We start from the raw sequence: 18,139 nt of genomic DNA, 5'->3' as shown, positions 1-18,139 counted from the left end.
TTGGCCTGTGAGGGCCTACTACTGGTCCCGTTTTGCTAATCAAAACCATTCGATGTGTAGAACTCGTCGAGCACTATACGCTTATAAAAAATCACGTTGATCGGATATCGATAGTTATCTTATCGGATTAATTTTTTTTCAACCGTTAACTATAACACCATCCATTTTATAAATTTTAACTGATTTGATCATTAGTTACCGATATCCGATCAATTTGATTTTTGATAAGTATATAGTACTCGACGAGTTCTACACATTAAACGGTTCAGATTGTTAAAACGGGACCCGTGATGGCCTCCACAGGCCGAACAACACCGTGATGTTTGTACATCTAAATAAGTGCAATTTTTCCCACAACAATGCTCCGCCTGCTCTGCCGTTATGATTGTTTGAAGAAAAGGAAGATTGTGTAAAATTAATTTTTTAATATTTTTTTGAGATAAATTGTAATAACTTTTTAAATTTTTTGAATAACTTTTTGACTTTTTCTAAAATACCCAAACCAAGCCTAAATAACTTTAATCACTTGGGAAAGAAAATATAGAGATTTGAATAGGAGTAACTGATTAAGGTGTACCATGATAAATAAAAAATTATTTTAAAATTTAATATGTATTGTCCTTATTAATAAATTCATATTACTGAGACATACTTTGGATTGGAATATAATCTCCTATTTTTTAGGAAGCTCGTTTTTGTTATTCAGAAAATTTAAAATGGATGGATAGACAACCAAGGTATAGACAAAAACCAAACAAGCATATTTCTTTCCCTCCAAGAACGCAAACAAAAGTTCATATTCCACATGCTAGTTTTAAAAAGCATAGGCTGAAAATAATAAATTATAAATAAAAAAAACCATATTTGAAAAGCAGAGGAACACAACAATTCTGGAACAAAGAAAGTAAAAGCTGAAATACACTCAAACATGTACGATATACCAGTGTTACAAAATACAAGCCTTAAAAACCTATCAAACAAGAGAAAATTAGCTTTCCTAATGAGAAAAAACAAGGTTACCAATCTGAACCATCTGGAAAAGGTTTCAACGCATCTTGCTTGCCGTTGACATAGTATTCCACCACTGCTTTCATTCTTGGAAGCTTATCGGGGTGGTAATTCACGTGAACGATCACTGGTTTAAGCTTGCTCAGGTTGGCATCTTTCCTAACTGTTTTGAACAAGACCTTGCTATTCATAAAGAGATAGAAATCCATAGTTCTCCTAGCAGCATGAAGACCTTCGTATCCAGGATGTGAAGGGAAGAAGAGCTCCTCATTGAAAACTGCCTGGTCCCATGACTTCGGTTCCCGAGAAAGGCGACCAGCCACACGATCAAGAAGCTCAATAGAAGGTATTGTTGGCCTTATGTAAAAGAAACCAGAATTATACACCCATATCCGCATTGTATGAGCATAGCGAGCCCAACCCATTGAAGGTTCATCAAACACATCATTATACCCATAAGCTGTCATGTTATTGTGACCATCGGTCATGGACTCCACATCTGAGTCCCGATAAAGATGATAAAAAGGGTTTTGCAAATACACTATATCGACATCTGAGAGAAGAACACTGTAACCCAACTGCAAAAACTCCCTCAAGATGTGGAATTTTAATCCGGAAACAGCATGGTTTCCTCCGGTCCTGGCAACTGAATCAATTCCTTCATCTGGGTCTCTCTTATACACAGGAACATCCTTTGATTGGCAAAGATTGGCGATCTCTTCATCCAAGGCAATGACCAAATAATTGGGTATACCCACTTTCTGGATGCTAGAGAACCAGACCTCCAACATGTCCTTCACATTTGAATTAGCAAGGGCAACTATAAGCTCCTTGTTTACAGCAACTTTCTCAAGTATCTTTGCTAATCTTGGATTCACTGATTCATCAGGAATAACAGTCGGGTTGGTTCTCAAACCCTTAACAGTACCAAAAGGGCCAGCTTTATGCTGTTCACCCAGCACCAAAACCTGTTTCTGTGCCTGATCTTTTCCTTGCTCGGCCAGCCGAATCTTTTCAGTCAATTCCCTAATCTGTTTTTTCAACACTTTATTTTTCTCTGAAACAGCTACAAACTCGGACTTCAACATGTTAACCCGTTCGGATGATTCACAAGACGATAAATCAACCTAACAAACATATCAATGGAAAAACAATTATATCCTGCTGTGACCTCATAGTTATGACTTATAATAGGGAAGCACCCTTTGTCCAAAACAATGGAAACAGCTAAGAGCTAACATCAAATGACACAAATACCCAAAATTTAAATGAGAACTGTGTGCAGATTGTTGGATGAATATCGCTAGAAGTAAAACACCTCTATTTCTCAGTTAAAAGTCCGCCAATCACTAAAGCTAAAATCAAAATCCCCCAAACCCAATAACCATGCCAACAAGATATCAATTAGTTCATTGTAGACTATGGAGTGTACTTACATTCTAGGTAAATATCAGTTCTGGATCTGAAATAATTTGACAATTTGTGACTAATATGAAAGAAACCACATCTATATAGTAAAGTCACTCACTGCATAAGACCTCAAACTTGTGCAATCACATCCGCTATGTAATTAATTCTAGTTCAAAGCAATAGAAAAAGCATTGCCTATATATCAACAAAAATAAATAAATAAATAACTATGCTAGAATAAAGTATAATTACCATCAACAATCTCATTCCAAAATCAAAAAGAATTCCACAATGTAAATCACATGCAATATATCAAACCACAACCAGTACTAGCATTTCAAAGTGAAAACCACAATGGTTTCAAGTCAACGGGCTTCATTTTATTCACGAAATCCAGATCAAATATGGAGTATGATTTTTCAACAATCTGAGAATTGCAATTGAATCGAAAAAAATCAAATATGCCAATGCAAAAGGATTCGAACCTGAAGATCAGATTTGGCGATTCGACTGGTGCGAATCGGAGTGGAATCGAACAAGCCGTGAGGGTACAAGAAGGCGAAGACGCATCCGATAGCAACTCCGATCGCGATGGCCACCGCAAGTCTCGATCCGCGAAGCGAGTACCCGCCGTTTCTCATCAGCGGACCTTCTCTGCGAATAGCCATGGATGCGACCCCAACCCCAAAGATTTTAGAGAGAGAAAGTCTCCGGATTCAGCTTTATCTACTGTGCTGATTTGCACACAAAAAACTATATATAGATATAAATACAGAGCCAATACAGAGATATATACTCGCATATAGTTATGATTATGTTAATGGCGGTGTACGAACCCTATAAAGTATGTTTTCCTCTCTGTTCTATGGAGAGAGAGAGAGAGAGAGAGAGAGAGAGAGAGATGGTTATTGCTCTGACAGAGTTTTTTTCAATCAGGATTTAAGGGGATTAGGCAGGGTTGGTAGTACTTAAATCTAACTTAAAATGGCTGGTTATCATCTTGAGATTTTAGAAAAAAATAAATAAATTATATATTTTTAATATAATTACATTAATCTTTTTCAAATTTCAATGACAAACTATAACGGTACTCATGTCCCTTGATTCTTTTGTAATTTTGATCATAATAATCTTGGTTGGTTTGATTTTCATAATAAATTTATGATTTTGTTTTAATTTAATTTAATTGATTACATTTTTTAACATTTTTTTAAGAAAAAAACGTACAAAAGTAGCATATATCATATTCTTAAGAGTAAACTTATAAATTTATTCTACTCAGTAAGTCAATCTCAACTAATTTAGTATTAAATTTTTATCAAAAATACTAACGACATTATTAATTAGACCATATTGACACAAAATTTAAAATTAATGATCAAAATTGAATTAATTAAAAATGTAGGAATCAAAATGACATAAGGAATAAAATGTAAAGACGATCAACTTAATTTGCCCAAGTTTTAATTCAAATAATACTTAACCAATTTTTTTATCAGGACTCGTTTGGCATAAGACTACAGGGTTAAAATAGTAACAAAAAGACAAAATATGTTAAAAAGTCAATAAAATAAAATATCACATCCAAACCATAATCATTTTATTTTTGAGGTTTTTTTTTTTTAGGTTCCCTGGTATTAAGATTTTATAATATAAAAGACATCTAATATTTTTATAAAGTCTAAGGTTCCTCAATTTGATCCATAGAAATTCTATCCAACCCAAAAAATTTCTTTGTTTCTCTCCAGAGAAATTTCTAGATTATGTAAAGTACTAACAGCTGTGGTTTTTAACTCAAAAAAAAAAAAAAAAAAAAAAAAGAGGAGGCAAAACACCACCACCACCACTACCACCAGCACTGATGCAAAGAGAAATGTGCACACCAGACAGATCATACACAAAATTATTGCACATAGTACAATCAAGAAACAAAGGGCTTGTTTGGTTTGAATTTGAGAGATGAGTTTTAGAAAAAAATTTCTCAAAAATTGTTTGGATTGATATTTTTCTCAAAAAAATTCTAAAATTACTTTTTCTCTCTTACACATCAATCAATCACTTTTTCTCTCTCCTCTCTCCTTCTTAATCACTTTTTCTCTCACACACACCTACTAAATTCTTCCAAAATATCAAATCATCCCAAACTCCCACAAAAAATTTATCTCTCAAAATATACAACCAAACAAACCAAAAAAATTTCTAAAACAACTCTCCCAAATTTTTTTCAAAAACAACTCTCCCAAAAACAAACCAAACAAGCCCAAAATTTCTTCGGATTTTCAAATTTCTCTGACCCACTCTCTAGAGAATTTCTCTGGCATTCCCTTATCTCCAGAGAAATTTCCCTTCTCTACAGAGAAAATTGAAATTTCACTGAACAAAATTGTTTGCTTCTGTAGAATCATTTCTCTGTGAAACCAAAGAAAATTTAAATCCTTTACCAGAGAAAATTCAAAATCTTGTACCAGAGAAAATTTCAAATCCTTTACCAATCAAATCATTTATTAGTTGAATAGAAGAGAAAGAATGAGAAGTGTAATATATATACTAAGGCCTCGTTTGGGGACTTACATTTTTAGCCAAAAAGTCAAAAAGTTACCATTTTAGCCAAAAAGCCAACAACTCATACCAAAAAGTCAAAGATTCTCTTTTCTCTCTACTTTTTGCACATCTTTTCGTAATTAGCCAAAAAGTCATCTCAAACATATAAGTTTTTTTTACCTACCTTTTTAGCCAAATAGCCAAAAAGTTACTAAATTAGCATGTTCCCAAACGAGGCCTAATAGTACACAACCAAAATAAAGTGCTAACCAGAGAAAATTCTGGACTAGAGACTGAAACTTAGAGAAAATAAGTCTTCTATTGATTTAAAAAGTTACTACAAATAAATTGCTCAAATTCATACATTTCGCACTACCAATGCCCTAAATCTAGAGTTCTAAACTTTCCGAGATAGTCAAATTTTCATGTAAACAATAGAAGATCTATTTCACAACCGCTACAAGGGATAAAATATATATATATATATATACACAATTGAGTAGAGTAATATAACTTACTCTTTTAATTGAGGACTCAGTGGAGCGAACACCTGGGTTGCTACTAGGGCTGGCTAGGGCATAGTTGAGGCCCTTGTCAGGGACCTTAGAGGATTAAGAAAAGGGCTTTGACGAACGATTGGAGGACATAATGGTTTTAGGTGAGGACGATGATGATGATTCAGGAGATGCTGCTGATGAGCTTTGAGAAGCAAGTAGAGGGGATGGCAAGTAGCGTTTGTCTTCTGAGTTGTCGATTGGGGTTGCGATTACGGTCACCCAGTCTCACAGCAGTAGAGGCGGAGGCGGCAGGCATTGAAAGAGTGAACTGAGGTTTGGATTTAGAGAGAGAGAAAAAGAGATGAAATAAAGGAGGTAGAGAGAGAAAGGAGGTTTGATAGAATGAAGATCGGAAACAAAGAGAGAGTCAAATTTCTCTGATATGATATATAGGTGTGGGTTTAGGAACCTTAGACATTAAAAAATAATATTGTGGATCTTTTCTATTACTAAAATTGGGAGAGAGACCTTAGACTAAGGCCAAGTTTGGCATCCTCAAAAAAATCCAAAAAGTCAAAAAGTCACTATTCTATTTAAGTCACATCATCTTATTTAAGTCACATCACCTCTCTATCTTATCACTTCAAACCCAACCCATATTTCATAAAAAGTCAAAAAGTACACTTATTTAGGACATCCCAAACAATCCCTAATTTTCCCTTTATTTTTTCTCTCACAAAAGTCAAAAAAGTCAAAAACTTTATCCTAAACGAGATTTTTTAGTCCCAGACTAAAATAACCAAAAAAATCAAAAAGTCAATTCATATTCCAAACGAATCCTCAATAATTTTGAATAAAAAATGATGTTATCTGCCTTATACTAATATATATATATTTTTTCTTGTTATTTGCATTTGTTTTAATCTATTCGACTTTAATAAGAAGGAGATCAATGTATTTATACTCAAAGGAGGTCAAATGTAATTTTCCTAAAATATTCTTAACTCAAATTTTTTTAAAAAAAAACCTTATTTTGAAAATTTTAATATCAAACACTCTATTTGATTTAACTTAAATGGGATAATTTTAAGAATCTATGCCATAATGTTTGATATACCTTCTATTTATAATGTAAGAAAAAAATAAATGAATAAGCTAATTATTAGGAAATTAAGGGAGAAATACTTTTTTACTGAGATTGTTGTAATCAATTATGAAATCTTGATTATGGAATTATAGCAATCTTCCCTAAAAGTCAAACCGTTAAAGAGTTTCTACATTCACCTTACAAATTTGCAACTCAATGCATTCACATAATATTAGTAATAAATTTTTGAAGTCTGGTTTGGTAGAACATCAAAAGATAATACAAACTGCTAAGAATTTACAGTCAAAGCATTCCCATTTACAAGCCTACATTTGTAAAAACAAATTGGCAAAGCAACTGAATCCATGCTCACCACAAAACACAAAACATAAAAAACAAAAAGAGAAGAAAAATGAACTTGCTTCTTTACTTGCCGCGACTAGTCATTGCCATTTAGACACCAAATGCCAGGCCTATTAAGCGCTGTAAAATTGTAAGCTATCTAAATTCTGTGCTCGGTTATCATTCATCACTCTCTGATTCTGAATTCTGTTCTTGTGTTGTAAGGCTTTCAATCACACTGTCAGGTTGCGTCTGTACATTCGTTGTTGGGCCTTCAATTGCACGATTGGCTTGCTTCTTGCCTGGGTGAAAGAAATCGCCAACCACTTGGTTCACTGAAACAAGGCACCGGAAAAGAAGAAAGTTAAAAAGAAAAGATATATATGCAGTTCCTTAGTAAATGATAAATTATTAATTAAAGAGTAAATACGATCAATGTTTCACAAATTTTCAAAATAAGACAACACTAAAAATAGTTTAATTAAATAACCAATCAATATATAAAACAAACATAATTTTTTAAAATTTTTTGAAGGGATAAACATAGAATTATAAATCAAAATTTCACAATAAAACGATATTTGTAGATTTGATGTGGGTTCCCATCAATTACCTGCTCCAAAAATCTTCATAAATAGTGTCCTTGCAAACTGTATTTCTGTTTGGTGTGCACTCACAAATTTAGCCTGCAAATCCAGAAATTCATCAGACAACCTGAATTCACAACTCACAAATGTTTGGCAAAATACAAAAGGACACCATAGAATGCATAGGACATTAAAATGGCAACAATACATTTGTATTCCTTGCCCATTCTTAGTCATTACATGTAACATCAAAGACCTTGGCAACAGGATTATTGCCTCTGCAGGCTATCAACTGAATTTACAGCAAAAGATTGGCAAGATTGACTGATTTAAACAATCCATACTTGCGGCCACAACAACATGAGATAATAAGAGGCTTTACCATCTCACTATATAAAAACCCCACAATTTGATCGAGTTTAGCTTGATGCCTCAACAGGAAAGGACGCAGATGGTTCATATACAAATGATTTGCCCCCTGTCAAATAGCAAGCAGTGTGTATGAGCATGCCGGAAGACAAAAAAAATCTCAGGATTGTTTGGAATCATTTTTCAAGACAACACAAAGAACAAACCTCAAAATGCAAAATCATGGAGAAGTAGAAACATTGATATCATACTGCTATGAGAAATATCACTACATTCTTTCTTAGCGCTCAGTAATTCTAAAATTATTATCATCTTAACCACATTAAGGGGGTGTTTGGGAAGCCAAAAATTGACTTTTTTTGGCTAAAATCCACAAAAAGAAAAAGTAGGCTAAAATAGCCAATAAGACAAAATGTCACATCAAACCCATAATCATTTTACTTTTCTCTCACAAACATCATATCCAACTACAAAACAATCCAACCCTCTTCTCAAACACAAATATTTTAGCCTACTAAAATAGCCAACTTCCCAAACGAGGCCTAAATATGTAAAGCAGTTCAATTGCATAATTATAATGTAAGCAAATTCCAAACACAAATCAAATGTCTTGTCCAGTGCTGATGAGCCAACAAGTGAAGAAAGTTTGAAAAAATGGGTGATGATCAAGAACAAACTACGAAACTAGGTCAACATCCATAGCACACGGTAAACATTTGAAAGTAAACAACACATACAGAGAAATTTCATATTTTAGCTAAGAAGGTGATAGGTTCAGTCCACTTCCATGAATAGAGTAATTCATGCAAAAACTAGTAACAGGTAAAATAAACCACCAATGATTCCTCTAAAGCAATTTGAAATGGATGAAGAGAATTTTTTATTTTTATTTTTATTTTTTTAAAGTACTTGCTCAAGCTTACATTAACAGAAGGAAGTTGAAGCCAAACTAGAAATGCAAACTTCACGTGGTAGTAGAGTGGAAACCTGATGAAACCATATAAAAGAAGCTTCTGAGATTGCATACCTCCCTACCTAAACAGAGAAAGCTAAAAATCTCAAGTAGAAAACTTAAAAATAATAAGTTGAAAACTATACCATGAGATAAATTTGTCGGTGAAAATTTCGGCGATGCTAAAAGATCCGTATGCTGCATCAATATGTAGTCTTATATGGAAGTATCCAAAGGAACATAACAACCAAAGAAAATATATCACAAAAATACAGGATGGATTAGAGAAAAAGCTAAAACCAAGGTCCCATAATGCATTCAGTTACGAGCTTGGTAATCTACTTCTGCATGTCTAGACAAGTTGGTAAAGCCTCTTTGGTGGTTCTACAGTCCAATTTTAACTTCACTTCCCAAAATGTTTCTAAACCATCAAATAATGATACACAAAGGTTTTTAGTAGTTCATCATACGAGTTAATTTTAACTTCCTCAAGTTCTCTATTTCAAACAATTTAGCATTAAGAATTTAACCTTTTTTTTATTCTCCCTCTCCAAGTGAGCCCATTTCTCAGGATCCATTAGAAACATGCTAAAAAAAACTTAATATATTGGATTGTTCTGTTAGAGGAGTACAACTATAACATGACTTGACATTTGCTTTAATTTCAATGATATGAATGGTTACACCATTTCATTTTTCATAAGAAACCTTTTTTCTATTTTTGAAAATAACTCGTATGAATGAATAAGATAACAATAGACTTATATGGTGATGGGCACTTTATGAAGCGGTGTGCCATGCGTGGCACCATCATAGCTAAGTGTGGTGCTTTCGGTGGAGGAGTTGGGTGGGGAGGGGAGGTGTGGAGCATACAGGATGAAGAGTATAACGATGCCCGTTTACGGTTGTGTACTTCGCTCTATTGCAATATCCTATTTTTTGGTAACAAAGTTTATCACTTACTGAAAAATAAACACATAGCCAACTTCACATGTAAGTCCTTGGTGAAAACATGTTGAATAGTAGGTCGTACAATTGTAATCATAAAAGATCAACAGAAGAATAGCAATGACAATAACAAATCTCCTAAATTATATTTATCCATGTCAAAAAAATGAAATGGAAAAAAAAAAAATTATTTATCATTGCAAATTATAACATATAGAAAATAATACATTTAGTGCATGCAAAAGTGGCAACAACATTGCTTACCTGCCCAGTACAAAAGCCACCTTTGTTGCTCATTTTGGTTTTTTGACTCAATTGCTTTAAATGTAGAGTAAACAGGTAAAACAACCCCCACTGAACAGCTGCACGAGCCATATTAATGACACATTAGTAACAAATACCAGGCCTTACATTTCTTTCAAAATCTCGTAGGCATAACACATGTTATTTTGAGCAAAGCCCATCAAAGTGTTTCTGTAGATAACAAGATCACAATGGTTTTAGTCTTCAACATTGATGGGCTAGCAACAGTCCAAACTATATCAAAAAGAAAAAGAAGAGAAGTAGAACTTGTAGTACTAATAGTCATGGTTGTGGTCATTAACAAAAACATTACATGACATTGTAAGAACAGAAATAGAATAGACTGCACAGAAATCTTGAAGAAAGTAATAATCCTTATGAGAGCAAAACACCCTTCGTAAAATTTGAAAAGAAAAGTTAAGCCTCAATACCATGCTGTTCTGACAACAATATTGGAATCAAGGGGACAAAGAAGCAACCGCAATCCAACCTGCATCTGTTGGAACCCAGAATCAGTGGTCTAATGTTTCTTCTCAGTATATAGTTAGAAGAAAAGAAACATGAAGGCGAGTTCAGTTACCAACAAACGAAATGGCAATCACTCAAATTAACATGCACTGTTTAGTCATGTCCACTTAAGAGACACATGTTCCAGTTGTGTCCCAAACGTGTTTAGGACAAAAAAACTATGAAATATTTTGTATACGCTACGTGACGTGTCCAAATGCATCCAACAGTGTTGTATTTATGTCTGAAACGTCTCACACAGCCATGGCAGACATTTTGGTGCACCAGCAGCATGAGTTCCTATATTTTGATGCACCATATCTTATGGCTCAATCTCCAATATGCAAGTAAACCCACAAATAAAAATAAAGAAGAATAAAAATTTTCCTTAACCAAATGGTTTGTCTAATTATGAAGAGATCTGTTTGTGGGTAAAGCAATTTGGCAGTTCTACTGAACCAAATTATCTGCCTAAAAATGAAAATGCATAAATTACATATACTACAGTCTACAAATAAAAATTAAAACGCTCCACTATGTAATTTGATGAAATTCTCATGGTAAGTTGCTAACAAGCTTTAGACAATGCATAGTTACAGATAAAAGCTTTCAAAAAATTATTTTATAAGATTGAATTATAAAAGCAAGCAAGTTGATACTCCCAATAGTCCAGACTTCAGTCTAAATACGAAAACATTGGTATGTCACCTAAGTAGATACAGGGACACACAAATCTGATGCTTTGATGCTTCAAGACTTTTCAATGATACCAAATACTAATCAACTCTTTTTAGCTCATTCAAAAAATGGGATCAAGGATTATTTATCTAGTTTGAAGGCATATTTTTCAAGTGTTTTCATAGTTGGGATCAGGGGTTGTTAACATTTTTGGATTTTATAAAGCTCTTGGATACATGAGGTGTTGTATAGGTGCATTTTAGTGACCAATTTTCCTTTTCTGTGTAGTGGGTGTAGCCCGGCATCCTCTCATATGCCATTTCAGAATTAATTTTACTTGAAAGCACATATAAATAGGAAAATGTTTAAGACCCCTACCCACAATGACATGACATGATAGGCGTCAACACTTGATTTGTTACACACTCAGTCATGCATGGCCCAAATACTTTGCCTCGTCATTGTGGGTGAATTTGAGGTCTAAATTGTGGGTGGTCTCTCTCTAGCATTCATAGACATAGCGTGAACTCCGAAAATCCTACATAGCATGAAACTTCACAATGCATGAAATTGGAGATAAATGCTTAATGGAAATACTTTCCAATAAAACAGATGTTTCAGAATAAGCTCCAATCTACCAATCATACGATTTAGCCCAACTATGTGTGTGTGTGTGTGTGTGTGTGTGTGTGTGTGTGTGTTTATATAACATGATCAGATAATTCCAAATATTCAAATCATTGAAATCATTCCTGAGAAAAACACACACGGCCGCACAATGGAATACAACAAATTCATAATAAGTTAACAGCTTAGTTTCTAGTGATTATCGCAATCTGATTTCCCAACAAATTGAAGCTAAAATTGAAAATTTTCTACTTTTCTACGTACTGATTACAACACAAAACGTTGAAGAGAAACTAAAACCCCAACAGTCTTACATCGGTAGGCATAGTTGAGCCAAAAAGAGCCGTTTTTTATGACGATAACCTGAAATTGATTCGCGAAACAGCGGCTTCTGAAGAACGATGGAGCCAGTGTGTTTCGCTCGATCCCTTAAAAAGAACTATTTTATTCTTATGCCCCCCCAAAGTGCGGCATTTTGCTTTTATCGCCCAATACTTGCACTCTTTTGGACCCACTATTTAAAACAACAGTTGAATATTTTTGAAATTTTGTATGTTTGGTAACGTTTATGTTTTCAGTTTATATTTATAAAAATTTTATAAATTGATTTTTATTTATTTTTTGTTTATTTTTAAAAAAACATAAACTACAAATGCGTTTGGTAATTGACAAAATGTTTAAAAAAATTTAAAAATATAAAAAAGAGTGAGAAATGGCAAGTGGTGGTAAGTGGCGGCGAAAGACGGTGGTGAAAAGTAGTGAACTGGTGGTGGTGGGTGGTGGCGAGTGGGTGGGTGGTGGTGGTGGTGGTGGTGGGTGGGTGAGTGACAGTGACGGGTGGTGGGAGGTAACGAATAGGTGGTGGTGGTGGTGGTGGTGGTGGTGGCGGGTAGTGGTGGCAGGTGGGTAGTGGATGACAGGTGGTGGTGGGTGGCGGGTGGTGATGGTGAGTAGATGAGTGATGGTGGCGGGTAGTAGCGAGTGAGTAGTGGTGGTGGTGGAAGTGGTGGCGGGTGGTGGTGGCAGGTGGGTTGCGGATGGCGAGTGGTGGTGGATGGTGGTGGTGGTGGTAGGTAGTGGTGGCAGGTGGGTGACGGGTGGGTGGTGGATGATGGTGGTGGTGGCAGTAGTAGGTGAGGGCGGTAGGTGAGTGGCAGGTGACAGGTGGTGATGGGTGGCTGGTGGAAGCAGGTGGTGGATGGTGGTGGCAGATAGGTGGTGAGTGGTGGTGGCAAATAGGTGGCGGGTGGTGGTGGCGGGCGGTGGATGGTAGTGGCGGGTGGATGGCAAGTGGGTGGTGGTGGCGAGTGGGTGGCAGGTGGGTGGTGGTGGCGGGTGGCTGGTGGGTGGTAGTGGCGGGTGGTGGTGGTAGGTGGGTGGTGAGTAGTGGTGGCAGGTGGTGGTGGTGATGGATGGTGGTGGCAGAAGACGGTGGTGAAAAATGGTGGCGTATGGTGGCTAGTGTTGGGTGGTAAAAAAAAAAAACTGAAAACTCAAAATGGAAACACATTTTTTGTGTTTTCATTTTTTGGCCAAATTTATAAACTGAGACCACTGATTTATAAATCAAAAAATTTACCAAACAAGTTTTTATTTGAGTCTTTAAAATTTTTGTAAATATAAACAGAAAATTGAAAACGTAAATGTTACCAAGTATTTTTTTTTTTAGTTTTTTAAGTGCATCTTATGTAGATGTGTTTAAAAAGTAAAATATTTTTAAAATTTAATAAATACACAAAAATATGAAAAATATACTTTTTTTTTTTGTTTGTATTTTTAGTATTTAGTGAATTTTTTAAAGATTTTTTTCACAAAAATTATACTTTTTAAGTATATTTATGTTATGTGTATCTAAAAATGAAAAAATTCAGTAAAAACAAAAAAAAAGTATGAAAAATAAGAAAGTAGAATTTTTTAAAAAGTGTTTTTAGAAAGCTCAAACCAAGCAAAGTGAATATTTTATTTATTTATTTGTTTATTTTCCTCACAAACAGAGAAAATAAAGGGCAATTACAATTCAGAGTGTAAGAGCAAAAAAAATTAACAAAACATGAAAGTGCAACTTAAACACATTTTTATGTAATTTTATTTTCTATCTCACTATTCAGTGATTCTGCCAAAAAAACAAAACCTAATACAAAATTATTTTCAAAATTTGTTTTGAAATTTCTTTTCTAAGGACACCCATTTTGAAGAAATACTTTTAAATTGCTTTTATAGATTTTTGTTTTCATAACTCGTATTTTCAATCCAATATGATTATACAGTAGCATTATGAAGGGGTTGATTAACCAGTTTAAGCTAAAAAAGAAAGCACAAATTCAACCATAACATTTAGGGAGGTAAGGCTGATGATCGTTTGCCACAAATCAAAATTAACTTCTATGACAACACAAACACTACACAGTAATTTAATTAGCAAATCCTGCATCCCTTCCCATTGAGGCAGCAATTGCAGTCATTAAAACTTGCCATCTGTGCCTGTCCATCTACTAAATTTGTTTCCTTTGCTTCTTGGCTTGTTCAAGCTCCTCTTATTCACAAACATTTCATCATATTTTTATGTCAACCATGTCCATCATCATCAGCCATGCTAATAAGTTCTTTAGAAAGTATACATAACCACAACATTCTAGCATCATTTACTGTCATTGTTCTATTCTACTTTCATCAACATGCTATGGTCAGTTCAAGATTGTTTATATAACCACATATATACCTCCATATGAACCAATGGTGGTGGTCCCAGCCTAACATGAAAAATCATCTTTGCCTAGTTTTTTCAATCACCCTTGTTGAAAATGATGAATCTGTGTCCCAAAACATTTGAATACCATTTCCGCAAGCATATTGACAGTCATATCAGATTATGACCCCACTAACCGAGTGCCCTATTTCTAATTTCAACTTGACCATGTCATTTAGTTCTGAAGCCAAGCAGACTAAGATTGAATATATAGCCTCTGTTTGTGAGTGACATCGATCACCAGAGGTGAAGATATGAACTTTGTTCTCAATATATACCCAACTGCAACCAGTAGGCTTCTTCACCTCCTTCCCTCTCATCTTCTTCCTTATCCTCCCCATCTCAACCCAATTTCCCTCAGCAGCGTAGACATTAGCCAATTGCACATATCGCGCCCCACTGTCTCCTCCAATCCTCAGCAACTCTTCCTCTGCTTCTCTAGCAAGTTCTACATTCTTGTTTATCTTGCACACATTCAAAAACGTCCCCATAAGCACAGCATCGCGTTCTATAGGAATTCTTCTCATAAATCCGACTGCCTTCTCTACTTGATTGGCCCTCCCATACAAATCAATCATACACGCATAGTGATCAATTTCGGGTGTTATGGCATAATCTTCTGTCATGGAATGGAAATATTTCTCACCTATTTCCACTAAACCACAGTGACGGCACGCTGACAAAAGTGCAAGAAAGGTGACTTCGTCAGGCGTGAACCCTCTCTCCAACATTTCCTCAAAAAGCTGGATAGCTTCATTTTCATATCCGTGATGAGCATAGCCAGCTATCATCACATTGTAAAGGATTGTATCTCTAAAAATAGCCCTTTCAAACATTTTTTGTGCATAATTTATATTCCCACATTTCGAGTACATATCAACCATTGCACTAACCAATTTCTTGTCCATTTCAGTTCCTGTTCGCAATATGTAAGCATGAATTTGCTTGCCAGGATCCACAGCCGCTTGCATTGCACAGGCACCAAGCACACTAATGAGGATCAAAGCATCAGGAACAGTCGATTCCTTTGCTTTAAACTCACTTAAAAGACCAAAGACAGCCTCACATTGATGAGATTTCACATACCCAGAAAACATAGCTGTCCACAAGACACAATTCTTCTCGGAAAATGAATCAAAAAGCCTTTTGGCTTCTACCATGTGACCTTGGGACGAATATCCCACAATCAAGGAAGTGATCGAAAAGGAATTTTCCATCCCAATAGGTGCATGAACTGACTCTGCATACTTCATATTACCACATTTGCAATAAACATCAACAATTCCACTACTTATGAATGGATTAGAACTCATCCCATCTTTCAAAACCCACGCATGAACTTCCTTGCAAAGCTTCAAATGTTTTAGACTAGAACAAGCACTCAAAACACTAGCAAAAGTGTGTTCATTCCTTTGGAATCCATTCGTCAACATACAATAAAACATCTTGATTGCCTCCTCCTCGTAACCATTCTGTGCATACCCTGAAATCAATGTATTCCAAGAAACCGTATCATTTAACTCCGGTCGAGTCCAAAAAAGATTTCTAGCCATTTCCAACTCTCCTTCTCTACAACACGCAGCAACCATCACATTCTTCGAAACCAAATCAACAACAACACCACTATCTCCATCAAACACTCGGCACACTTCTTCAAAACACCCACATTTAGAATACATGTCAATGAGAGCACTCATAGCAAACCCGTTTGAATCATTTCCAGTTTTAACCATAAATGACTGCAATTGCCTTCCTAATAACGGAACACATAGCTTCGCAGTCAGATTAAGCATTGTCGTGAGAGTAAAATCGTCAATTTTAACCCAATCACGCGTCGATTGCATTTTCAAAAACAGTTCGAGTGCATGAGTTTCATACCCATCTGTTTTTACAAACCCAGATAACATTGAATTGTATGTCACTGAATCTTTCTCTGGAGTGGACTCAAAGAGTGATTGTGCATGTGACAAGTTTTGGGTTTGTATGTGAGCCCAAATAATTGCGTTCCAAGAGAACACGTTTCGTTCAAGCATTTCGTCGAACAGTTTTTGGGCGTCTTCGATGAGACCGTGTTTGGAATACAAAGTAATGAGTTGATTGGAAGTGAAGATTGTCGGTGTAAAACCTGCTTTCATGGCGCGGCCATGGAATTTAAGCCCTTCTTTCAGCGACCTCATTTACATATACAATGATGATGTATATATGTAAACAAACATGTATGTATACAGAGACATGTACATACATACATGGAGTTCAGAATAATGGCTCGTTGTCGTTGAACTCCGCCAAGGCTCTGTTTGGTTAAAAAAAACTACTTTTTGACTATTTAATTTTAAGTGTTTTTTTTTTTTTTTTTTTTAAACTTTTTATTTATGGTGAGCAAAGAGGAAAAAATCTCTATTTGGTCAAATAATTTTTTCTTTCAATTTTTGTTAAAAGTTCTTACTTTTTAGGAAAAATCATGCTCACGCATTTTTTTTGTTTTTGTTTTATACTTAATGACGCGTCAAATTATTTCCAAATAGAATTAGAATGTCTCGAGTTTATAAATAAATAAATTAAAAAGTTGATTGACCAATACAACTTTTTGAGCTAATTATAGTATTCATTTTAATGATTTGATCTGGTCATTTTTAGCTCCTATCTATAAATCATTTAAAAAAACATTAAATCAATTCGATAATCATAATTTCATTACATATGTGTTTCAGATAAATGAATGAAAACATTTTTAAAATCATACTTTTGCTTCATTTAAAAAAAATAATAAGATTATATAATTTCACTCATCAAATCAAATTGAATATTTGTTTATAAATAATTTATGCACCAAAATAAGTCAAAGTACACATCTCATCCTAATAAGATCTAATCTCAAATCTTTAAAAAAAAAAGAAAAAAAGAAAAAAAAGGACCTAATTTTGATTAAAAAAATTAATGAGGAAATCAATCAAATAAGAAATTTTAGTGAATTCTTGATACTTTTATGTAATTTAATTTTGTATATGATACAATAAAGCATAGGGTGATTCTACTTACACCACTCTTTTACCTCCTTACACCCTTCATATGAGACTATTTTTTTCTTCCAAATTTATTCATGTGTGAAATTACTTAAAAGGACAAAATACTAAAATTAAATATATTTGATTATCTCCTTACACCCGTTGATCTTCAATCCCTAGTTATGTTTTTCCTATCTCAACTTTTCTTTTACACATCTCTTTGGAAAAAGTGATAATCATAGCGTTTTGATCATCAAAAAAAGCAATGGATGAAGAAACGGTGGTGAAAAACTATCAAAAAAGTGGAATGGTGAGTTTTTTTTATTAGTTTGGTAGGTTTTTGTTTCAATTTTCTGGGCTGGTCTGCGACTTTTGTTCGGTGTTTCGAAATTGAACAAAATAACATAGTCCGGCATCACAGTGCCAAACAAAAAATATAAGTCTGATATCAAATTGCCAAATAAAAGATACATTTTCAGTAAATTACTGAACAAAAAATATAAGTCTGGTATCAAATTACCGAACAGGCCCA

The 18,139-nt window shown here is 34.6% G+C and overlaps 2 protein-coding genes across 2 annotated transcripts; both read right to left on the bottom strand.

The window, feature by feature from the left end:
- Positions 1–888: 888 nt before the first annotated feature.
- LOC114293767 (arabinosyltransferase RRA3) lies at positions 889–3,438 on the bottom strand. The gene is made up of 2 exons (XM_028237885.2): positions 2,904–3,438; positions 889–2,135 (listed from the first exon to the last, which is right to left on the bottom strand). Exons 1-2 carry the CDS (start codon positions 3,084–3,086, stop codon positions 1,017–1,019), a joined length of 1,302 nt encoding a protein of 433 aa, XP_028093686.1. The 5' UTR covers positions 3,087–3,438; the 3' UTR covers positions 889–1,016.
- Positions 3,439–6,748: 3,310 nt separating this feature from the next.
- Positions 6,749–17,059, bottom strand: LOC114293772 (LOW protein: PPR containing-like protein). Its single transcript, XM_082913973.1, has 8 exons — positions 15,259–17,059; positions 10,476–10,534; positions 10,006–10,103; positions 8,940–8,991; positions 8,765–8,828; positions 7,855–7,950; positions 7,499–7,571; positions 6,749–7,220 (listed from the first exon to the last, which is right to left on the bottom strand). The coding sequence occupies exons 1-8, from the start codon at positions 16,777–16,779 to the stop codon at positions 7,066–7,068; spliced, it is 2,118 nt and encodes a 705-aa protein (XP_082770099.1). The 5' UTR covers positions 16,780–17,059; the 3' UTR covers positions 6,749–7,065.
- Between the last annotated feature and the right edge of the window lie 1,080 nt (positions 17,060–18,139).

Source organism: Camellia sinensis, chromosome 2 (assembly GCF_055761805.1).
Source record: "Camellia sinensis isolate YWXY chromosome 2, ASM5576180v1, whole genome shotgun sequence".
In the NCBI taxonomy this organism is placed as follows: domain Eukaryota; kingdom Viridiplantae; phylum Streptophyta; class Magnoliopsida; order Ericales; family Theaceae; genus Camellia; species Camellia sinensis.
Note: the sequence above shows the minus strand (reverse complement) of the source record. Positions and strands in the feature narration are given on the sequence as shown.

Coding starts and splice junctions, on each gene's coding strand:
- LOC114293772 (XM_082913973.1), bottom strand. CDS start 16,779: ATGAGGTCGCTGAAAGAAGGGCTTAAATTCCATGGCCGCGCCATGAAA. Junction 7,951..8,764: donor TTCAACTTCCTTCTGTTAAT/GTAAGCTTGAGC, acceptor GCTATTTGACAG/GGGGCAAATCATTTGTATAT. Junction 7,221..7,498: donor TATGAAGATTTTTGGAGCAG/GTAATTGATGGG, acceptor GCCTTGTTTCAG/TGAACCAAGTGGTTGGCGAT.
- LOC114293767 (XM_028237885.2), bottom strand. CDS start 3,086: ATGGCTATTCGCAGAGAAGGTCCGCTGATGAGAAACGGCGGGTACTCG. Junction 2,136..2,903: donor TCGCCAAATCTGATCTTCAG/GTTCGAATCCTT, acceptor TATGTTTGTTAG/GTTGATTTATCGTCTTGTGA.